The sequence below is a fragment of the Telmatherina bonti genome (assembly GCF_933228915.1).
Source record: "Telmatherina bonti genome assembly, chromosome: 1".
Classification (NCBI taxonomy): Eukaryota; Metazoa; Chordata; class Actinopteri; order Atheriniformes; family Telmatherinidae; genus Telmatherina; species Telmatherina bonti.
Window position 1 is genome coordinate 5,407,287 of NC_136619.1, and position 21,959 is coordinate 5,429,245.

At 37.8% G+C, this 21,959-nt stretch overlaps 1 protein-coding gene across 1 annotated transcript; it reads left to right on the top strand.

Annotated features, from left to right (window-relative positions):
* The first annotated feature begins 6,147 nt into the window (after positions 1 to 6,147).
* On the top strand, positions 6,148 to 21,140 carry LOC306759287 (protein C19orf12 homolog). The gene is made up of 3 exons (XM_079244873.1): positions 6,148 to 6,337; positions 20,482 to 20,656; positions 20,850 to 21,140. The coding sequence occupies exons 1-3, from the start codon at positions 6,233 to 6,235 to the stop codon at positions 21,113 to 21,115; spliced, it is 546 nt and encodes a 181-aa protein (XP_079100999.1). The 5' UTR covers positions 6,148 to 6,232; the 3' UTR covers positions 21,116 to 21,140.
* The last annotated feature ends 819 nt before the right edge of the window (positions 21,141 to 21,959 follow it).

Here is a 21,959-nt window from a genome sequence, read left to right on the forward strand (position 1 = left end):
TAGCCCAAATAAAATTGAAATTAACAATAAATTTTTGGATTTATTTTTATTGTGATTGTCATATTTTAGGTGGAGGTGGAGTGTATGAGGTGGAATGATTAAGCATTTTATGTCATCTTTCAGTTTTAAGAATGTAAATGTGACTCCGCTTGGAACATACCCCGCAAAATAGTGCAGGAAAAAATTAATTTTAAATAGTCTTAAATGCCCTTTAAAACAAAGACAGTGGTGATGTCAATGAAATTTAAAAAAAAAAAAAAGAAAAAACTTAACTTGGATTAAAAATCAGACCACACACAAGAGTTAGCGGAGATTGTTAATTTATCTCAGGAAGATGTTTTCATTGTCTCAAAAAGTACAGGCCACGGGAACCACCACCATGTCTGTTGGCTCGACAACAACGTACTAGGCAAAATGGATGGGAAGAGTGAAATGTTTTCTAACTAAATTACATATCCAAGACTAACCGTAACATTATTGTAAAAGTCTTCATCTGGAGAATAACGTGTTGCTATGAACACTACAGAGGGGCAGAAGGGAAGCCCAGAAAGACAGCTGTAGGCAAGGTAAGGGTGACAGGGCACTTATACCACTCCACTCAGATGGCAGGACACTCCTAAGAACCAGACCACCACACCACCACCACAGGTCGGCGCGGGCGACAGAAAAATGAACATTACACTGCCACACCAACATGGGCGTCGTGGAGACGGGGGCATGTCGCTCGCATTTCCCACATCTCTGACCTCTGCCCCACAAACTTTTTACAGCCATTATAACCACTTAATGACTTTCTTTACATGCTGAAACGTGTTTTTCTGACCCGCACCCAAATACATCACGAGCAGGCGAAGCCATGGCGGCTAACAACAAACCATGTGTAAACAGAGAAGCTTGTCTTTGGTGTGATTCACATGTGCAAACATAAAAAAAAAACCAGTTTCTTCCAAACAAACCGCGTAAGATGAGTCATGCTGCTGAATGCAGACGCTGTTGAGCAGAAACAGAGACATTTTGTATTGTTTTTGTCACCATGTGGATTTTAAAAGATGACAGACATGACAATTAAATTAGCTAAGCTAGCTAGTTAAGACAGAGGTAGTAGTATCTACATTTACTCGAATAACTTTTTGGAAAACTGGTACTGTAAGGAGTTTTGTTGCAAAAATGCTTTGACTTGAGTAAAATTATTTTAAAGTAATAATAAGCTGCTATTACTCAAGTAAAGTTAGGTTACTGTTTAGGCTGCTCTGAGGTTACTCATTTCTGGATAGAAAATAAGAATATAAATGCATTTGTCTTCCTTTGACTACTATATTTGTAGAGATTTAATTCATTTTTGTGGTGTTTAAAGTAAATGAGTTTTACGATTGCTGTTTATTATTTTGATTGAATGATGACAATAATATTATTGTTCAAGATACATTTTTACTCAAGTAATTTTTGGATGGGTACGATCAAAAGAAACAATAACCTTGCTGGAATTTTTGCTCATTTACCCCCAGGAATGAACCCATTCATTCTTCATTTCTGCACAGAAGTTGTGCTTACTGTTGTTTTGCGCACACACATATACATATATATACACACACATACATATACACACACACTGCTCAAAAAATGAAAGGGAACACTTAACACGTTGTAGATCTGAATGAATTAAATATTTTTATTAAATACTTTGTTCTTTCCATAGTTGAATGTGCTGACAACAAAATCACACAAAAATTATCAATGAAAATTAAATGTATCAACCCATGGCGGTCTGGATTTGGAGTTTTACTCAAAATTAAAGTGGAAAAACACACTACAGGCTTTGATGTAATGTCCTTGAAACAAGTCAAAATGAGGCTCAGTAGTGTGTGTGGCCTCCGCGTGCCTGTAAGACCTCCCTACAACACCTGGGCATGCTCCTGATGAGGCGGCGGATGTTCTCCGCCGCCTCATTTTTTGAGCAGTGTACATATATATATATATATATATATACATATATATATATATATATACATATATATATATATATACATATATATATATATATATACATATATACATACATATATACATACATATATACATATATATATACATATATACATATATATATACATATATACATATATATATACATATATACATATATATATATACATATATACATATATATATACATATATACATATATATATACATATATACATATATACATATATATATATATATATATATATATATATATATATACATATATATATATATACACATATATATATATATATATATATATATATATATATATACATATATATATATATACACATATATATATATATACATATATGTATATATATATATATATATACATATATAAAAATATCTATGTTCAAAGATTCTCTATTTTCTTTTTTAAATCAAGATAGCAAGTCAGAGCTGCTACAGTTCGCTGCCATCAAATGGCACATTGTAGAATGGAAAGTTCATTTGTTCATTCATTCATTCATTATCTTAACCGCTTAGTCCAATGAAGGGTCGCAGGGAAGCTGGAGCCTATCCCAGCAGTCTTTGGGCGAAAGGCAAGGTACACCCTGTACAGCTCGCCAGTCCATCGCAGGGCCACACAGAGGCATGCAACCTGTCAGTTAGCCGTCGGTCATATGATTAATATGAAGAAGCATGAGACTGCTTTATAATCCAACAAGGAGTATGACTCTTTATTTCGATGTACTTTCCAACCAATATCACATTCCACACAGATACAGCAGGCTTTTATACTCTCTTGCTGTCAACCTTAAGAGGATCAGCCCATGAAGGTGGGGCTACAATTACCAACCACAAAATACTAATACCTATTTAAAAGCATTAAACACAACAAAGCATAAATATTTACATATAAACATCTCTTTTTATATATACCCATCAGTCAGTGACTATCAAACCTTGTTACATACATAAACTATTTAATCTTTAAACTCCATCCCCCTCCTCGTTAATATGGTCCATTCCTGCAGCTCTTAAGCAGGTAGTTGAGCCTACTTCCCTCTTTTAGCTCCTGCGCTTCTCCAAGACCACAAGAGGTAAGTAGTAACCTTAGTTGTTAAGAAAATAAAACAAATGTTTAGGAAGTTTTCTAATCAAGCAATGCTAATTAAAACTCTCTTCACAGAGGAAGGATGGCCAGTCCCCCTCCACAAACACCTATCAACATTTGATTTTAAACATTTTCAATAAACAATTGATCAGTGTGCTTACTCATTGTCATCACATACCTTTTGCATCAACTATAAAGCAGTACTTGGTGATGGAGTCACACACGTCCATCACACAACCACTCACGTTCCCACTAACTCCTACGGGCAGTTTAGAGTAACCAATTAACCTAACATGCATGTCTTTGGACGACTGGGAGGAAGCTGGAGTACCCACAGAGAACCCACGCATACACAAGGAGAACATGCAAACTACACAGAAAGGCCACTCCTCCCCCAGCTGAGGATCGAACCAGTGACCTTCTTGCTGTGAGGCCACAGTGCTAACCACAACTCACAAAGTTATAAAGATGGCTGAGTTTTGTGTTTTGCTGAGTTTTAATTCTAACATGGGACAGAACAATTGTGACATTTCAAAACGATTGGTGACGTAACGGAACATGATGTGAAACAGTCACGTGAATTCCACGTTTCGATTCAGATCAGGAATTTAATTTCCCATTGCACGTTCCACAGTAGTTTCAGTATGGACTGCAACACTGTTTTGAGCTTGCCAACACCAGTGTTTACATCTAGCTTCAATATGCAGGTCTGCCAATAATTGACACATTTTAAATTTCAAAATGTAATGAATCATGAAGGTAACATGGTTGAATTCACCCACGAACTTCCTGCAAAACACCTGGATTGAAAACCTTCTCGAAAGGCTAGAATTGTTCCTAGCTCACCATAGATCACCCAAAGACTGTGCTTATGGTAGCGATTTTCCCCATATCGGGTCCTCCTTCCAGCTGCTGACTTTGTGATTCAGTAGGGGACCACCAGATGCCCCTTATGTCTCTGTACATGTGTAGCAGATGGTGTAGAATCTGTGACTGGATGTGATTGTGAAGTGTTTTCTATGTTGTGTATCTCATTCTCCTCTTTTTCATTTGTTTATTTTCCTTCACCTTTCTGTTCTCATTTTATCCTTTTTCTGTGTTCTTCTTTAGTCAGGACCAGCAGTACTATGTAAACTCAATAAAAAAATTATATTCATACACATTAAAACAAGCAAATGAAATTGAAAACACTTAAATTATCAAGGGGATCTTGAAATATTTAAATGTCCTCCTGAAAAAGCAAATTTGCTCATCACAACACATCAATCAGACCATTATTCTGCTTGCTTTGATGCTGGACAGGACAGGTTAAAAAAATAATAATAATCATGTCACAACTTTCTTCTTGCTGTTACAATGGAAAAGTAATGCCGTGCTGTCAACTCTGCAATGTCCCGCCTTCAGGAAGACGGAGTGGCGCAATTGCTGAAGCCACCGTCAGCATGGCACTCTGAGTTTCACCCCCCTGCAGACAAAGCTTCGCCTGAGCAGTGCTGTGAGGGAGGACCACGTTTACCAAAGCGGGGCTCCAAGGTTTAATTGATCAGAGAACTGTTTCAGATTGGGTGCATTTCCCCTTTAATTATTTTTTTTAACGCATCCGTTTTTCTGTAATTTATTAATCATAATCAACACGTTAAAGTCTCAACTCTAATTTAATGATAACATTTAATATTTAGAAATAACATTTAAATATGATATTTAACATTTACACATGACTTGTAACATTTACAAATATATAAAATATTTAGATTTAAGATGTAACATTGAGATTTTGATCAAATAGTTTTAACATATAGCATTTACATTTATATATTAAAACATTTAGATTTAATATTTAGATTGAATGTTACATTTGACATATAGGCTTTGTGTATGTGAAAGTGTGTATGAATTGAAAAATGTAGGAAAAATGTGCTAAATATGAAAAACGTGAGATAAATAATGAAAATGTATCATCACCAGTTTTAATGCACAATTTTTTTGCATCTGGCATTCCATAGAAAACAACTAAATTTATTTAGAGATCGAAACAGGTTTCAGATACCAACCTGTTCAAAAGAAGAATCTTTTAATGCGCAGTGAGGATCCAAAGATCTTGTTTTACTGAAACAGGTTTGTCCACCAAAAAATAAACTCTCTTTATGTACATGTATGTACATGCGTTTATATAGATCAATATGTATGGGTATATATACATATTCATGCAAATGTCTTTTTTTTTTCTTTTCCTTCTTTCTCTATCTCTCTTTTCCTCTCACTCTATGAGGCATTTTCTTTCTCTTTCCCTTTGTCTTTCTGTCTATCTTCTATCATCGCCGGTCTGGTCAAGCAGTAGAAAATTAAAATTATACAATATAAATAGAGAAATAAAAGAAGAATCCAGAAAATCAAGGGGAGCATCATTTCAGTCATGCTCCCCTTGGCAAAGTAAATTTGCTCAGCAGAACACAGCATACAAACCATCATTTTGCTTGCTTAAATGCTGGACAAGACACACACACACACACAATAGGTAGTATGACGATTATTTTTAATGTTTTTGTATATTTCTCAAATGTAGATCTACATTTTAGGTACATACTATATATAACTATATTTAGAAACTGCTTTATATTCAGATTCAGCTTTACTTTTTTCCAGCTTTACATTAATTTGTACTGCTGGGTTTCATCTGACGTAGCCGCGACGTCACGCAGTGCGGACTGGGATCAGGAAGTAAACGCACAAAACCGACTTTCCTCTGTTGACTAAACATCAAAATGCTCAGATTCCCTGCTGTGAACAGTCACTGCAAACGCTTATCGAGAGAAATAGAAACTTTTTCATGTATCGAAAATAGTTTAACACATAGTTAATGATGATTTTTTAATAGTTTACAGAAGAAAGGAAAGCGAAGTGGATCAACAGTCTTCCGCTGAAAACAAGAGGAGCACAAACGGACATTGCCAGAGTTTGCAGCGATCACTTTTAATAGGTAAGTGTGGAGGTACTGGACGATGGACTACATTACCCACAAACCAATGTGCCTACGTGGGACGTTCGAGGCGGGACGTTGAGCCTATGGGGAGCGGCGACTCAGTGCGGAGCGCGAAGGGAGATAAAAAGTTGCGGGTTCGCTTGTGAAAACGTTTTGAAAAGTTAATGATTAAAAATAGAAGTACGAGAACGGATAGTACGGTGGTGATCGGAGGAGGAGACCAAGCTGCTGGACACGGAGCTACCGGAAGGACGCCGTACAACATAAGAGTGCGTAATAGCTAAGTGCGCACAGCACTAGTTAACTCACAAGTGTAGCATAGCATGTAGCTAGGTCATTGATTCTCGGAGGAGGAAGACTTTAGTGTTTCTCGGCGCGCTGAGGAGAGACATGACGAGCCGATTGATCCATCAAAGGAGGAGCTATAACTACAACCGGTTCTGCAAGTCCAGTACTTTCATCGAGGTTGGAGCAGGTGACCACCCACAACCACCACCACGGATCAGTAAGGCCCTTATGCTAGCAACCTAGATATCTGACTACTCACCTATTTTCCCTCTGGATCCCCGTGGATGAACAGCTAAGTTCTGTGGCCAGCAATGCCACAGGTGGACGTTTGTGTGGACATATCACGAATTGGGTGTAATTGGTTGAATACTTTCAGGTATAGAGCTGCGGTTGAATTAGCTTATTGATGTCAATTTTCTGTCTGCAGCTTTTGGGTTTTTTTCCAAGTTGTATTATCCTATGTGTTGCCATCAGATTCATCCTTTTTTTTTTTATTATAACCATTGTTGTGGCTGAAGGATGTTCCAGCTAGACAGTTGAGTTACTTACCTGCATAACTGGGTGGTGCTATTAGTCCTGGTGCATTTTCCTTTTGTTTGAAATAAATGTGCACCTGGTTTTATAACTAATTGTGCCTCTTTACATGAATGCTAAGGTTACACACCCACTAAAGCAATTATCGGTATCAGGGTTGGGAATGCTATGACGGAACTACTGGGTGTGGGGAAGTGTCCAGACGAGTGCTAATGACTGAGGTGGAAGATCACAAGTGTAACAGCTTTTAGCAACCCTAGAGTATGCCCTAAGCCTACGCTGTGCCATCTAGAACCCTTGGGTCCCTCCATAAGCACCGCAGTTGTTAACTAGGACACATACAGCTGGGGACGCAGTGACCAAGATCCTTTGTGCCCCAACTGCCCAGTAGCCTGTAACTAAGCCCCACTACATGAGTAAGTTCTGCTCATTACATAAGGAAGAAAAAGTTAATGCTGTATGACTTGCCATCAACATATACTTACTCATCTACTAGGAATTTGGATTTGCATAGGCAAAATAAATAAATATTGGTAATTGTATTTTGGCAGTTTAATGAACCTCCAAAGTGCCCAAAGTCTCTCCGGTCTAAATGCAAGACTTCATTTGAAAGTTTATTATGAAAAGTTAAACGTTTTATTATCTCTAAGACGTAACAGGCATGAATACCGGACTAAGACTTTATATATAGTCAGTTGAATGTTATTCCAAACCTTATTGTTAAACAGAGTCTGATTCAGACTGAAGCAGAATGGCAGATATACCTTCAGTCTTTCACCAAGGTTCAGCAATCCTTTGGTCATGTCTACCCTCGCAGTGGGTACAGTATCCTAATATCTAGTGGCTGTGTCTCAATTCAGGGTCTGCACACTTCCACGTGTTAGACTACGTATGACACCAAGTGGTTTTTATGGCAAGCCGATAGTATGAAAAATCGGACGTAAATTAACGCCGTATTCTAAACTGTAAAATATGGCAAGCCAAAGTGGTCAAAAATCGCCACTTAATTAACGCGTTTGCATTACAACGCCGTAAAATTCGCCGTTTTCTTCACAAAACGCCGCATAAAGCGCTGTTTTTTATGACTAAACCGCCGTAAAATACGCCGTTTCGATAAACGCCGTAAAATACGACGTTCTGTACCGTTCCTGCGGCGTTCAATGTACGCGTGTAAAAAAACGCCGTTTTATGTCACTTTGACGCGCGTAAAAAAACGGCGTTCTGTTCAAGTACGACGCGCGTAAAAAACGACGTTTTTTTTAATATTATAATTATCCCAGCCCCCTTTCTGAACTGCCACTGAAATTAAACCACAATCATCCAATCAATATAGACTAAGAGCAGACATCGCCAGTTCATCACAGAGTTCCTTTGCTGCACGAGTCTTTTCGATGAGCCCATTCTGGTGTTTGTTGGGTGTCTGCTTATGTACTCATATCTGCTGCTTAATTTAAATGCACTGCCAGGAGACACGCTCACATGTAGATTAAAAAAGACACTATTTTATTATTATCATTTAAATATATTGCTTAGCCTACTTCGTATTAGTATTTAGCCTACTTCGTATTTGTGGCTTAGAGAACATCACCAAAATGCGCAATAATTAGAAAAAAAACTACCCGTGTGTGCGCATGTCTCTCATCTATATTAATTATTAATTACCATCTAATTTCTATCTATAGTTAACGTCTTCCACGGTCACTACAGAGGCAAAGGATGGCTTCAGTCTATTTGTATAATGAGTTCACTTCCATAATAAGACACCGATCTGTTACTATATTTATAAAAAGTGATTGATCGTGTCGCACACTATACAGGATGCTATAAAACAAGATACCCTTAACCGTAGAATACCGATGCTTAATTCAAGCAACTCAGAAAATCTGCTACATTTACGGCTACCAGCCTTCTTCTCTCTGCCAGCTCAAGCTGTCGCCGTCTGCATCCACGAGACCCATGTTCCACTTCACCATAACAACCAAATAAAACAAACCATCAGCACATTGACCAGTCCCCCAAAAACTGTATATGTGGGATCTACAGTTTAGAGGTCCTCATACAAGTATAACATTATATGTGCTATACTACTGTAGTTTGTAGTAAATACATCAGCATAATGAAATGTAACACACTCAAACATGCTTTTTAGTTTGCAGGTTCAGTCTTTGCTATGCTTATGACTCTGGGTAAAACTGTTCTTTTGATGTTTGCATGTTTGAGTGTGTTACATAAGATAGCTGCAAAATAAATCTATAAATGAAATGGATACCAACATGTTAGATTAATCCAGATGCATCAATAAACAATCAATCTATTTTTATCTGGTCAAATAAATTATTATTCAACCTTGTGAAATGTGATTCCACACGATCTGCTTTCAATATTTTGCCAGGTATTGCAACCGTATGCTAAACAAAATATGGAAATAGCTGCTGGCTTTCTCTTTACTACGGTTGACTTTCTTTTATTTACATTTATTAATTTATCAATATAGAGATACAGGTGTAAGAAGTTTGAAAATAAAGTATTGTATCAAAATTGTGCAATTCAGAAGTTACCCGGAAAAACACTCAAAGAACGTAAACCTCTGCCAAGGCCTTTAAAAAGTTCCTGGATTCAAACGGTGATCCATATCATCACCAAATTTAAATCAGTTCTTCCCTTTCAGGTTTCCAACAAGTCCTGAAAATTTCATGAAAACCGGTCCATAACTTTTGAAGTTATCTTGAACACAACCAGACAAACAAATAAAGCCGGTAAAAACATGACCTCCTTGGTGGAGGTAATTATCCTACCATGTAAAACTCTCTTTGTGAAGTGTCAATATCATATTTTTCCATAACACCCCATTGGAGTAAAATTTATCATTTGCACTTATTAGGTTATTCACTGTGTTAACAACATTTATAAACTAATTATATAGAAAAGTGTTTTGTGTGTGTGTAATATATACACATTGTTCCACAAAAAAACAGTTATGTGTTGAAATTATGTTGACTGCAGCAAGACTCGAAAGCAGAGACCAGTTCAATATTGCAGCAACACTGATTCACTCTCCAGGGCATATTGAGGCGTCTATGTATATATGATGTCTATGCTATCGAGTGTGCGAGAACTACCCATAGTGCTCCAGTTCTCCGTTGCCTAGCAATGAAATACGCCAACTTTATCTATTATTATGTATTATTATGTATTATTTTGTAAGCCGTATTACGGCTATTAATGGATCCACTATTCTTTTTGGGTTTAATGTCGACATGTTATCAGATATCTAAACTTTAGGAATAATTACAGCAACTCTAAATAAAACATGTGACATACAAGGAATAAATTGCAAAAAATAGCTAAAACAGGAGGTTTGAAAATACGGAACTTGACAGCGACTGAACCATTCTCAGCTGTTTGGTCAAATAAAATAAATAGTAGGGCCCGACCAATATGGATTTTTTTGATACCGATACTGATACAAAGACTTTAGAGCAGGCCGATAGCTGATATAATGGCCGATAAATCCATCCACCAGAAAAAAAAAAAAAAAATATTACTCAAAGCTAAAACACTACATTCTAAGCTCATTCTTAAACTCATGTCTACCTGTCTACACCATGAACTATCTGAATTATTCACTGATTTAAAAAAAAAATGTAAATACGGTTTTCTTATTCCACAGTGCCGACACACCGTCACTGTTTTATCAGCTGATCTCTTCTTCGGTTTACTCTTCTTCATCGTATTTGACAGAGAAACTAAAGTGTTCCCACACAGGGGATTTGAATGAACTGGGGCGTTTAAGTCCTCTGCTTGCCATGACCATGCTTCACTTATGAGTAACGATTATGCACGCAGCTTTCTTTTTTTTCCATGTCAATCCGCGGATCACATGTGTCCCGAACCGTAGATACTGATCCGGACGGATCGCGGATCAATGATGATACGTTGCACCACTAATAATAATAAGTATTCAGAAATGGTGTAAATGGCACGCAGCCACCAACTTTCACACACGTTCACGAGGCTAAACGCTAAGCACTGCATTACTTGCTGCAGAACATCAAGGTTTCCTCACTCTTATGACTTTCCTACCTCATGACTATAGGTGTTTTGGGGGCGCCTCTATAACATGTAAAGTAGTCATTTTTAAAGACACTGTTGGAAAAAATAGCCGTCAGATTATGGCTATTTTTAGAGATGATGACGATAGTCTCTATTTAACTTAACACGCAATGACAAGTTTGTAGAGAATGTAAGAGGGAAAACATAACTGTGTTTATTTAACATTTCAACTTACCAGTAACAAAATATAAAATGCTCGTGAGTAGACTTCACTTTACTTGGCTCAGCTGCTATCTGTTTCACCGTCCGGTTTACTCTGTCTCGGCTTCCACGGTAGGCAGCCATGAGCAAGAATGACCCCGCCCCCGCTACTTACCCAGCAGATGGCTGGCCGATATTATCGAATGATATATCGGCTGGCCGATATATCGGTCGGGCCCTAATAAATAGTACGACATAACTGTTCAGTTTAGGTTCAACTGTACTCAACTGAACAGTTGAGATCCAACACCATACCATGTAGCTGGTAGGGTGGACTACAAACATCAAGATTGAGCAACTTGATATCTCCTCAAGTTGCTCTGTCTTTTCTGTACTAGAAGGAACTTTTCAATACTCATTTGGATTAAAACAGCAAAAATTTAAATTCAGTCATAATAATAATAATTAATAATAAATACTAACTCTTGACACTTTAGTTCCATAGATACAGGCTTTATAAACATATATAAACAAATATAAAGATGTAAATTTCAACCTTAAAATCCACTCTGCTGAATCATGTATTCATGAACTGTACTGGTGACAGGTAACCAGCCTGTTACTACATTACAACAGGAATATGACAGTCCTGACTCAATAGTCTCATGTAAAGGTCATGTGACAGTGAAACTCACGTGACATTTCAAATGAATATCAAATTTAATTGCAGATCAGTTTTTCTTTGTTGACCAACAAACAAAACAGTACAGAAAACATTGAAACTTTTTCAGGCTATGTTCACATGTCAGATATTGTGTTGACATTAATAAAACCTACATACAATATTGGATCAATTTTAAGTGGAAATTTGACATAAAAAACAGAATAATGGCAGATTCCACTTGTGCAGCTGTCTGCATTCCTATGATTGACATTAAGTTCTTGCTGGAACATCAGAGCAGCAGAAATACTCCTGTTCCTCACTTTCCATCTTCACCACTCTGTGTGAAAAAAACCCAGTAAAATGATTTGTAAATTGAAGACTTTTAAGATTTATTAAGATCCCACAGGAATGCTAGACTTTTAATTTAGAACACCAATAACACCATGTACCCAGCTAATCTTGCTCGTACACACCTTCTGTATATCAATAAAAGCCCTGCGTCCCTTTGCGATGCTGGGCCTCCATTATGTCTTCTGTGACATCTTTGTGGACACTGGTGGTGGGGGCAGCAAGGCTGGCAGAAGTACTTATACTGTTTCTGCAATGTTTCTGTTTCTGTTCATATGTCCTGCCCTTTACTCAAGTCCATGTGCTCACCTTGAGATGGTGAATAGTTGTCCTCCATTTCCTCCTTGTCCGGCTCTGCACAAGGTGTCAGATCTGGTTTTACAGCTCTGCTAGAAGCTACCTAGCAGAGCTGTCCTTGCAATCCATCTTCAGCTGTTGTAGCAGTCTGGAGCAAAGCTCTCTCACTTTGATGTGAAGAGACCAGTCTCATCACTGAAGAAGGTTTAAAAGTCCTCATCAATCTGTTGAAATTAAGCTGCAAAAATCAAAATGAAAAGATAATTTAGGTTAATGAGCTTTTCAAATTTACCATTGGTGTGAAGTGCATATTGAATATTTGTTTTTTAAAATCATGAAAGGTGGTCTACACACTTAGAAGTTGGACAGGCAACCCAGCATTGTGGACAGCAAATGCTAAAGAACCACTCTAAGGATTTCTTTGTTGCAATTAGGAAGTAACCAAGTAAATATACACTAGTGGTATCCATATATTCATATTATTTTGTGTGGCAATACCTATTGGGGGACACCAGGTCATTGATGTGTTCCAAATTTTAAGTCAGTAATTTCATAGATTTGTCCATAAAGCAGTTTATTACACTCTCCACACAACATGTGTAGGTCTACTGGCTCACACTATGTGTTGTATGTGTATTATAATTCAGGTTGTTTTTAAACTCTTTTGCAAGGTGGGAGCCTCCAGGTTAATTAGCTCAATTGTCAGATCGTATATGTTCAGTAGGCTTGATTTGGTTCTTTTGTAACCTGAAACACCACTGCAGCCAACAATAAACATCGAGAAAGGGAATTCTCATCAGAGAAAATATTGTTAAAAAATGTTACTATTAAAATCATTCAAAGGTTGTGTGTGTAAGAGAAGACAGGAGACATTTCTTGTTTTTATATTCGGTGTCAGCTGTTGCAAAGTTGATGTGCCGGTAATACGAGCAATAAATATTTATATTGGAAAAAAATTGTGAGAGAATTGTGATCTCAATTCTAAGCAAAAAAATTGTGATTCTCATTTTATCCAGAATTGTGCAGCCCTAGTATAAACTTTCTAGACCGAGACTTAAAATGCATTATGTTGTGTTACTGAAATAAGATCCAGATCAAATTAAATTAAATCAACCCGACCTGGTGGTGGGTAGAGGTAGAGGTGAGCTGGCAAGGAAGGAGGGGTGCCAGGCCCATATAATCATATAATAAGGAAACACTGAAGTTACAATTTAATTAAATATTTCATAAATGTTCTAAAAGTGCATCATTTTTAAATCTGATGAAAAATGACAGCTTAAAAAAATTACCACACTTAGCAAAACCAGTGTCATTTTTGGATTCAGCACATCAAAATTGTCCAAAATCAGCATGCAAAACTTAAGACACCAAATTTGTTGTAAACCAGTGTTATCATATGCTATTACCCATGGCAGTAATTTCACAACCAAAGGCTGAAGTAGGTGTGTTTCCAGTCCCAGCGTGACCTCTGACAGCTCTCCCTCCTTTTTGTTTGCTGAGCTTCCACTGGAGGTTCAGCAGACACTCTTGGATATCGCCAGTTGCAGGGATTTTTCCGTTCCCAGGAGAGAAGAAATAGTCATGAAGATTGGGAAAAAATGTTTGAAATAAGCAAAGTCTTTAATCAAAGACTTGCATGTTTGACACTAACTCCTGTCTGCAATATGGAAGAAAGCTACTGCACAGAAATACCTTTGTAGAGAGAAAGTCGACTGGCTACTTCCCTTCTAAAGATCTCGCTCAAGAGTCACTTTGCTTATATCATTTCCCTCTCAGACTGTTCTGAATCCCCATTCAGTGACCTGCAGGAAACCCCTACTATTGGCCACAGGTTTGTATTCTACGATACATAATTGACTGCTAGCAATTGTTCCTCCTCTCTTCTTAGGCTACAATGAAAAAGTCAACAAAAGTATAGTCTAGGAATGGGATTTTCAGGACTTTTGAGAGAGCCGGGTTGTTTGGATCGGCTCATCAAAATGACATCTTTTGGTGGCTAAATGGCTTTTTTTTTTTTTTTTTTTACTTTTACAATGTAAATTACCAACACATTTTGCATTTATTTAGATTAATGACACCTTGAATGCACCATGCACTACTTCCTGCACAAAAACAATAATCAAGCAAAAAAAAAAAGCAACAACAAAAAAAAAACCACATAAAAACAAAGCAGTCTAAACCTGCCTATTAGACCAATTAAAGGTGATCAAATCTGCAGCTCAATTTCTTCACTGAACTGTCTGATGAACTGTTATTGTGTTAGCGATCTTCTTCACGTAGACAACTTTTATTTTAGAAAAAAATAAAAACAAAAGCCTTCTGCTTTATTTTCACCTGGAAAAAAGAAAAACGAGCCTCAAAAGTATATATATTTATCTTTGCTCCCCTGACATTGGTGTTCATCTTTTTTTTTTTTTTTTTTTGCTGTTTTTCCTGAGCAGCCTGCATGCACATCTCTGTCTCTCTCCCCCACTGTCACACTCTCAAACATGGTGAAGCAGGCAGCGCACCCCGTGCACAAAAGAAAACCTCCACCAATCAATTTAAAGAGCTGTCTCTTTGCACCGACAAATTCACAGAAACTTCTCTTTCATCCAGAAGTTTGAATTATAAATTAAATGCAACTTACTAGGCTGTGCCAGACTTGATAATTAGTAAACTACAAGAAACCTGCACCAGCTTGATTCCCAAACTCTTTGAGAGTGCTTTCCTCTCTTCGTATTCCTTGGTAACAGTACTTTCACCATTTGCATGGCCTTTCAGAGCTTTCCTGATGTCCTTCAACATACACATGAAACTCAACCACAGAGGTTAAAAAAAAAATTAATATACATAATTATTAAATGGATAAAGTAAAACTTACATAATAGGAGCCTCTAGCAATAATTTTCTGTGGTGGTTCCAGACCTTTTTGAAAGTTTCGACTTGTGTTCTCAGTTTCTCCATGAGGATGGCGCTTGCACTAGAGCTACTTGTAAAAGAGCTGGTTTCTCCCCTTAGCACTGCTGGCTGTCGGCACAGACTCTTGGAATCCTTGTCGGAATTTCTTGAGTACATCCTTCATACAGGTCATTTTATTGTACATCATACAACAAATTATTGTAATTTTAAGTGAATTCCAATTACACAATCTTATGCATGCTTCAGAATATGTTTTCGACAGAATACAATATTATCAGCCAGCTAAAAATGCAGCTATTGACCCTGTGCAGTGTTTCTTAACCTTTTTGAGCCATGGTATATATTTTATATTATAAAAAAATCTAAAGCCACAGTTAGCCATACACCCAAAAAAGTATACTTGTTGCAATATAATTACAATCTAATCTCAATTTACTCACTCAGTGTGAAACCTGGGCCCATTTAGTTGAACACAAAACATTAAAAAATAGAATAAAGATTCACAGAATTGACACTTGGAATGTCAGCCTTGTGAAATTGGCTAATTTCTCATGGCACACTTATGTGCCACCCAGGTTGGGAAACACTGATCTAGTGAATGTTAACATGTACTGAATACAGTAGTTGGAACAGAAATAAACTAATGAAAAGGAAATTTTCTCGTACAATTCTTGTAAAAGGTGTTCCAGTCTCATTAAATAGACATGTGTACTGCTTCATCAGCATCATCTTCAAATGGGCCCAAACTGTGTACAATACCCAGTCAGAAAAAAAAAAAAAAAATAAATACCATGGCATGTGTTTCATCACATTATAATAGCCAGTATTTCCATTATAACTGGAAAATCTAAAATGCACAGGTTGACAATCAAGGATGCTCTTTGGAGTAGCACACTGCAACGTTGGTGGCACCACCCTGTCTACAAATTAGGCCTTTACATGCTGATCAAAATATTGTGTTGGCCACAGTACAACAATAAAGTGAGCAGTACCATTGAGAACAAAGATGTGCAAAATCTTCCCAAAAAGAGGGCACCCGGTTTCAACGTCAACATCCATCACAACTCACATTTCTGGGTGATTTGTGACTCCATTGTATTTCAACCAGGTTGCATCAAAAAGATCTTCATATGAAGCAATTGTGCTATGATGGGACTGTAGCACTGGGTAGCACTGTGACACTCCCACTGCCTATCTCTATTGCTCTAGAATCAAGATGAGCCTGGGAGAAGAAGCGATAACACTGAGCCAACTGGTGTCTCATGGCCATTGTCTTGCATATGTTTTTAAAATAGCAGACACCATGAGAGAGCTGCTTGAAGTTGTGCTTTGCCTCAAACCGCATGGCCCAGAATCTCACAAGAGGCCACAAAAGCCAAATGCACCGTGGATAGTGTGTCATGTAGTGCTGCTTTGGTCGCAGTCTTGCATCTGGAAATAGCTCCAAATGGTCTGCAATCCGCAGAAAGTATGTTGCTTTATGGGTAATAGCAGGTGCAAAAGCACTGCCATGATCTGGCAGAGACTGATTAACGGCTCCCAGTGATCATCATCTTCTGGAATCTTGTCTCCTAGCATCAGAGGAATAAATTGCACCAATGCAATACCTACATGGATTGTTGGATGAAAAGCTTTCAACAAAGCCAAAAAGTCCATACATGGCCAAATTGTCACCAGACACTTGGCCAAGGGCTACTTGACATGCATCTGCATGTCACTGACACAAAAATGAATTCCTTGTTTGTTCAAGTGCTTCAGCTAATCTGCTGTACATTCAAGGATTTCAGAAAAGCCATACTTTCCCCTATCTGTTGCATAATAAATCTGCAGCAGGTGACAATTAGCCAAAAGGGAGTTATATGCAGCTGGCAACTCTTTGATAATGTAGTAGAAGAAGCCAAGCTTCTGGATGCCTGTGTGACTGCCAAGTGGATGTGTGGTTTCCATATCATCATTGTACAGACCCAATGTAATACAGTTGGGCTGAGAGAGTATGGCATTATTCTTGTAGTATAAGCCATCTTAGAAATTTCTACGGATGCCATCATCCTTTGGCTTGTTTTGTTGAGGAACTTCCCAAACATAAGGTACTCCAGGAATTTTTTAGAACACATTGTAAAGGAATATATGACACTGTGTCATACTCGCCACCTAAATTGTATCTCCAGATATTCTGTCATTTTTTTGTTCAACCCTGTGGCCAAGAATTTTCTCCTGTGGCAATATGAGCGACCCATGTCTCAAAAAATATGTGTTCTCCATATGTTGAAATGAAATACCATGGAAGAGGTGTTCATGAAGCATAAACTCGTGTCTAATGTTACCCAACACAATATTAAGGTTTTTTGGATTTTCTGCAACATTTCTGAGCTTTGTAATGGTCAACTTGTGCAAGTGTTGCGCAATATCTTTTACCATGTTTGTGGAATAATCCAAAACCTTATTTGCATTCTGCATCTTCATAGACCTACTTGTCCTCATTTGAGCAATAAATACTGCTGCCGGTTTACAAACCCCATGCTCATCACGAACTGAGATACAGCTTGGATTACGTCAACATTTTCATGATGATCACAGTATTGGTAATAACATTTGTCACCACTTATGAATCTAGCATCACTCGCCCACTAATAACTAAAATTAAACCAATCTTCTACTTTGATGCAGTATCGTTCATACATGTTACCAGTGGAGCACCATCACCGTTAACATGTTAATTTGAATTGCATTGCAATTGCAAAAAAAGAATGCAACATTTTTTAAATACAGTATTTAATCTCTGCAGACATATGCAATGATACTTTTTTGTTTATTAGTGATATTTAGAATTTATCATGATTTGTAATTTATTTTAATATATTATTTAAAATATTTATAAAATCATATGTAATCATATTTATATTATGTTATCTTCTATAAAATAAAGATATATCATCTTCTTTTCCTACTTATTGCAAAGGCTAATTTGGGTAAAAAGCAGCTTTTTCATAATAACTCAAAACAGCGCCCTCCTCTGGTCAAACTCATTATAATGGTTGGAGTTTCATGAATTGAAACGCTTTGGGGTACACCGACTTCATTCAAACAAGGGTCAGTAACATTATATAACTTGTGTGACACAAATAGTTCATTTTAGATGTAGAGGTTTTTTTGTTTGTTTGTTTGTTTGTTTTTTTCCTGCCAAATCAGACTACAGTAACGATCACGGTCTTGTCATGTAATAATTGCATGTCGGGTGAATGACCTAGATAACGCACCGAGGAGGGCAACTATGACTAGCTGTGTGATGGATGCATGTGTATGTAGAAAAGGATCATATACGTTTGATTGTAGTGAATCAATTTACTTACCCTTTTCTGTATACCTCTCAAATCCCCATTCCTTGAGCTTCTCGATGACATCGTCGTCCATACCAGCACAAAATATCAAATGTTGGTAGCTAAAAAAAAAAACTGCCACACAGCGACTAATAAAAACTGTGGTTTTAAAAGTGCTGTACCTGAATCCCGGCTATTATTCAGTAAAAAAACAAACAAAAAAAAAACCAAACAAAAAAAACATCTCTGTCTCTCCCCTGTCTGAAAACGTACCTGGTTCTTTTTTAAAAAGCAAACAAATATGATAAAATAATATGTTACATCACTCATAAACAAATATTTTGTTAAAGGGGTGCTATTATGGTATTTAGAGTTTTCTGAGCTTTCTACAGTGTGACAGTGTTGAATCCTCATCAGACATGTGAACAGCGGGTGGAAAACGTGGGATAAAGTTATTTCCAACGATGGCTGGTGAGTTTACCAAAGAGAGACATCCTGCTGCATTCGTTGCTGTGGGTTGCTGTTTTCCACTTCGTTTTCAGGCTCTGATTCAGGTTCCAACATGTAGGGCTGGATGCTATGTGTTGACATTGTATTTTGATATTTTGAGTTCATATGAGCCTAATCCTTCTGTTTATGAGATGTTACAATGACGGTGAAAGCAGGTGCGGTGCGCGCTCCCGATGTAGCGCAGTGGCGGGAGGCGGGGCTTAATGCGGAAGAGTCTCAATCCACTCGTTTTGCCCGCAGGCTGATCTGACAGCCTACGGAGAGGGTCGGTCTGAAGTAAATAAAGCCATTTGTGACAATAACTCCATCAATCCCAGCCCTTCTGGTCTCAGAAATAAAAATAAATTAGCCTGAAATGCACATAATAGTTCCACTTTAAAGAATCCTTTCATGTTTCTGCTACAGTCAGGCGTTCTATGTTCCTCTGTCAGACTTTCGCAAAAGTGCGCTAATATGTCCAGGACCCATTTGTTTTTTTTAACTCAAGTAAATGAGAAAACAGTGTTTTAAATCACTAAATTATAATTTAGCACATTTTTAGTTATACACACATACCTACTCAAGAAATAAGTCATTCTGTCTCAAACAAATTTGTCTTTGAGCTGAGAGGCAGCTCCCTTACTACAGTGAGGCATATAAGTATTTGTACACCCTGCGATTTTGCAAGTTCTCCCACTTAGAAATCATAGAGGGTTCTGAAACTTTCATCTTCGGTGCATGTCCACTGAGAGACATAATCTAAAAAAAATGAATCTGGAAATCATATTGTATGAATTTCTTAAATATTTGTAAGTTATTGACAGATTTTCTTTAAATTTATAGGGGTGGTTGGAAATGTGAAAAGGAAGAACTGATTTGATTTTGGTGGCGATTCAGATCACCGTTTGGATCCAAGAATTTTTTAAAGGATTCTTTGACATTGTGAGAAAGGGCCATTTTCAACATTAGTGCACGTAACTTCAACGAAAATGGTCGGAGGATTTAGGAATAAAAAATACAGAACAAGCTTCCAACAGGTTGTAAAATATATCAAAGACTGATTTCAGATAAAGGAATCTTTCCAAATACTATAATCCAGAATATGAAAAAATAGGGGGCATTTAAATTTTAATCATAGAAAGAAAACAAATAATTACAAAATAGGGACAACTGTGGCCTTCGGTGGAGGTTTGCGCTCTCTCAGTGCTTTGCTAGTTGTGAAGGTGACTAATCTGGCTTTCAAACCATGAATAATACAACACCTAACAGTATTATTAAAGGGGAATTTTACACCAACGGACTAACTTTGCTATCTCAACAGGGCCTCAGCACGGTGATGGCTCCCAGGATGGATGACGTCATGCGTCTGTGTTGTGAACTATCAGCTCATGATCAGATCAAGGTGGCTGTGAAAAACTCCATGAAAGGAGCAGTGGTGGCGGGAGGAAGTGCCTTCGTAGGTGGACTTCTTGGTGGACCTGCAGGAATTGCTGTTGGTAAGGTTGCTGATCGGCAATCCCTAAACATTTGTTGATGGAACACACAAACTTCTGAGTTAATGTGTAATGAAAGGCTTGGTATACTAGTTCTTATTTAAAGTGCAATAAGATCAGTTATTGTCAAGCTAAAACATTTTTTGCCATTTTTACCGAAACTGCAGCTTACCTCTTGTTTATCTGTCTCCATCAGGTGGAGCAGTGGGTGGTCTCTTGGGTAGCTGGCTGACCAGCGGTCAGTTCAGGCCTCTGCCTCAGATCCTGATGGAGTTACCACCAACCCAGCAACAGAGGCTGTATAATGACGTTGTTAGTGTGTTAGGAAATCTGGACTGGACAGATGCAGCCCAGCTCATAGCCTTAGTGATGGGCAATGCCACGCTCCAGCAGCAGGTCACTGCTGCTCTACTGCGCTACGTTACTAACGAACTCAGAGCAGAGGTCCGGTATAAGGACTGAGTTCTGATTTCACGTGAACTTTCCTAGCCAAGCAGAGGCTATATGGAGAATTTTGTGCCTAATTGGGAAAAAGTGTGAAAATCATAGGATTAACTGTCATACTGGTGTAGGATTTTTTTTTTTTTTGGGGGGGGGGATTCCAGTTAGGAAAACCACAATTGTTAGTATATTTCTTTACTAAGGTTGATATATTTATCTCAGAACAAATAATGTTTTGTATGCGACTTTACAATCTCTGTAAGTTCTTTAGAGGTTCTCACAGAGTCACATATCCCGAACTCTTTCTCTCTTTCAGGGTGTTTTTTTAATTTTCCACTCATTATGGACTTCAAATAAAATCAGTGTTTTAAGCTTTACATTTTTATTACGGTGTAATTACATCCCAGATCAAGTCTGACAGGATGGCATGAAGGCATCCAGTCAGTGGAAGTCACAGGTCCATTTGTACATCTCTTTAGCAGCAACAGTGTAAAGCATAGGTGTCCAGCTAGGGTCCTGAGGGTCACAATCCTGCAGGTTTTCCATGCATCCCTGCTCCAACACACCTGACTCAGTTATTGTGCTGTACTTCATTGACTGTTGGGTTCATTAAATGGAAGCCAGGTGTGTTGGAACAGGAATACCAAAAACCTGGAGGCCACTGTCCCTCAAGGACCAATTCTGGACACTCCTAGTGTACGGACTGCATGAATATTAGAAAAAAATCTCTCAATGCGTTTTGGATACTGTATTGCAGGCGTGTCAAATTTCAGCCCTCGAGGGCCAGTATCCAGCAAGTTTCTGTTGTTTTCCTGCACCAACACACCTGATTCAAATCAAATAGATCCAACAGCTTTTTGTCAAC

Excerpts from the sequence above, each read along its gene's own strand:
- LOC306759287 (XM_079244873.1), top strand. The coding sequence starts at position 6,233 with ATGATTAAAAATAGAAGTACGAGAACGGATAGTACGGTGGTGATCGGA. Across the intron at positions 6,338-20,481 it reads GGACGCCGTACAACATAAGA|GGCCTCAGCACGGTGATGGC; the intron begins GTGCGTAATAGC and ends CTATCTCAACAG. Across the intron at positions 20,657-20,849 it reads ACCTGCAGGAATTGCTGTTG|GTGGAGCAGTGGGTGGTCTC; the intron begins GTAAGGTTGCTG and ends TGTCTCCATCAG.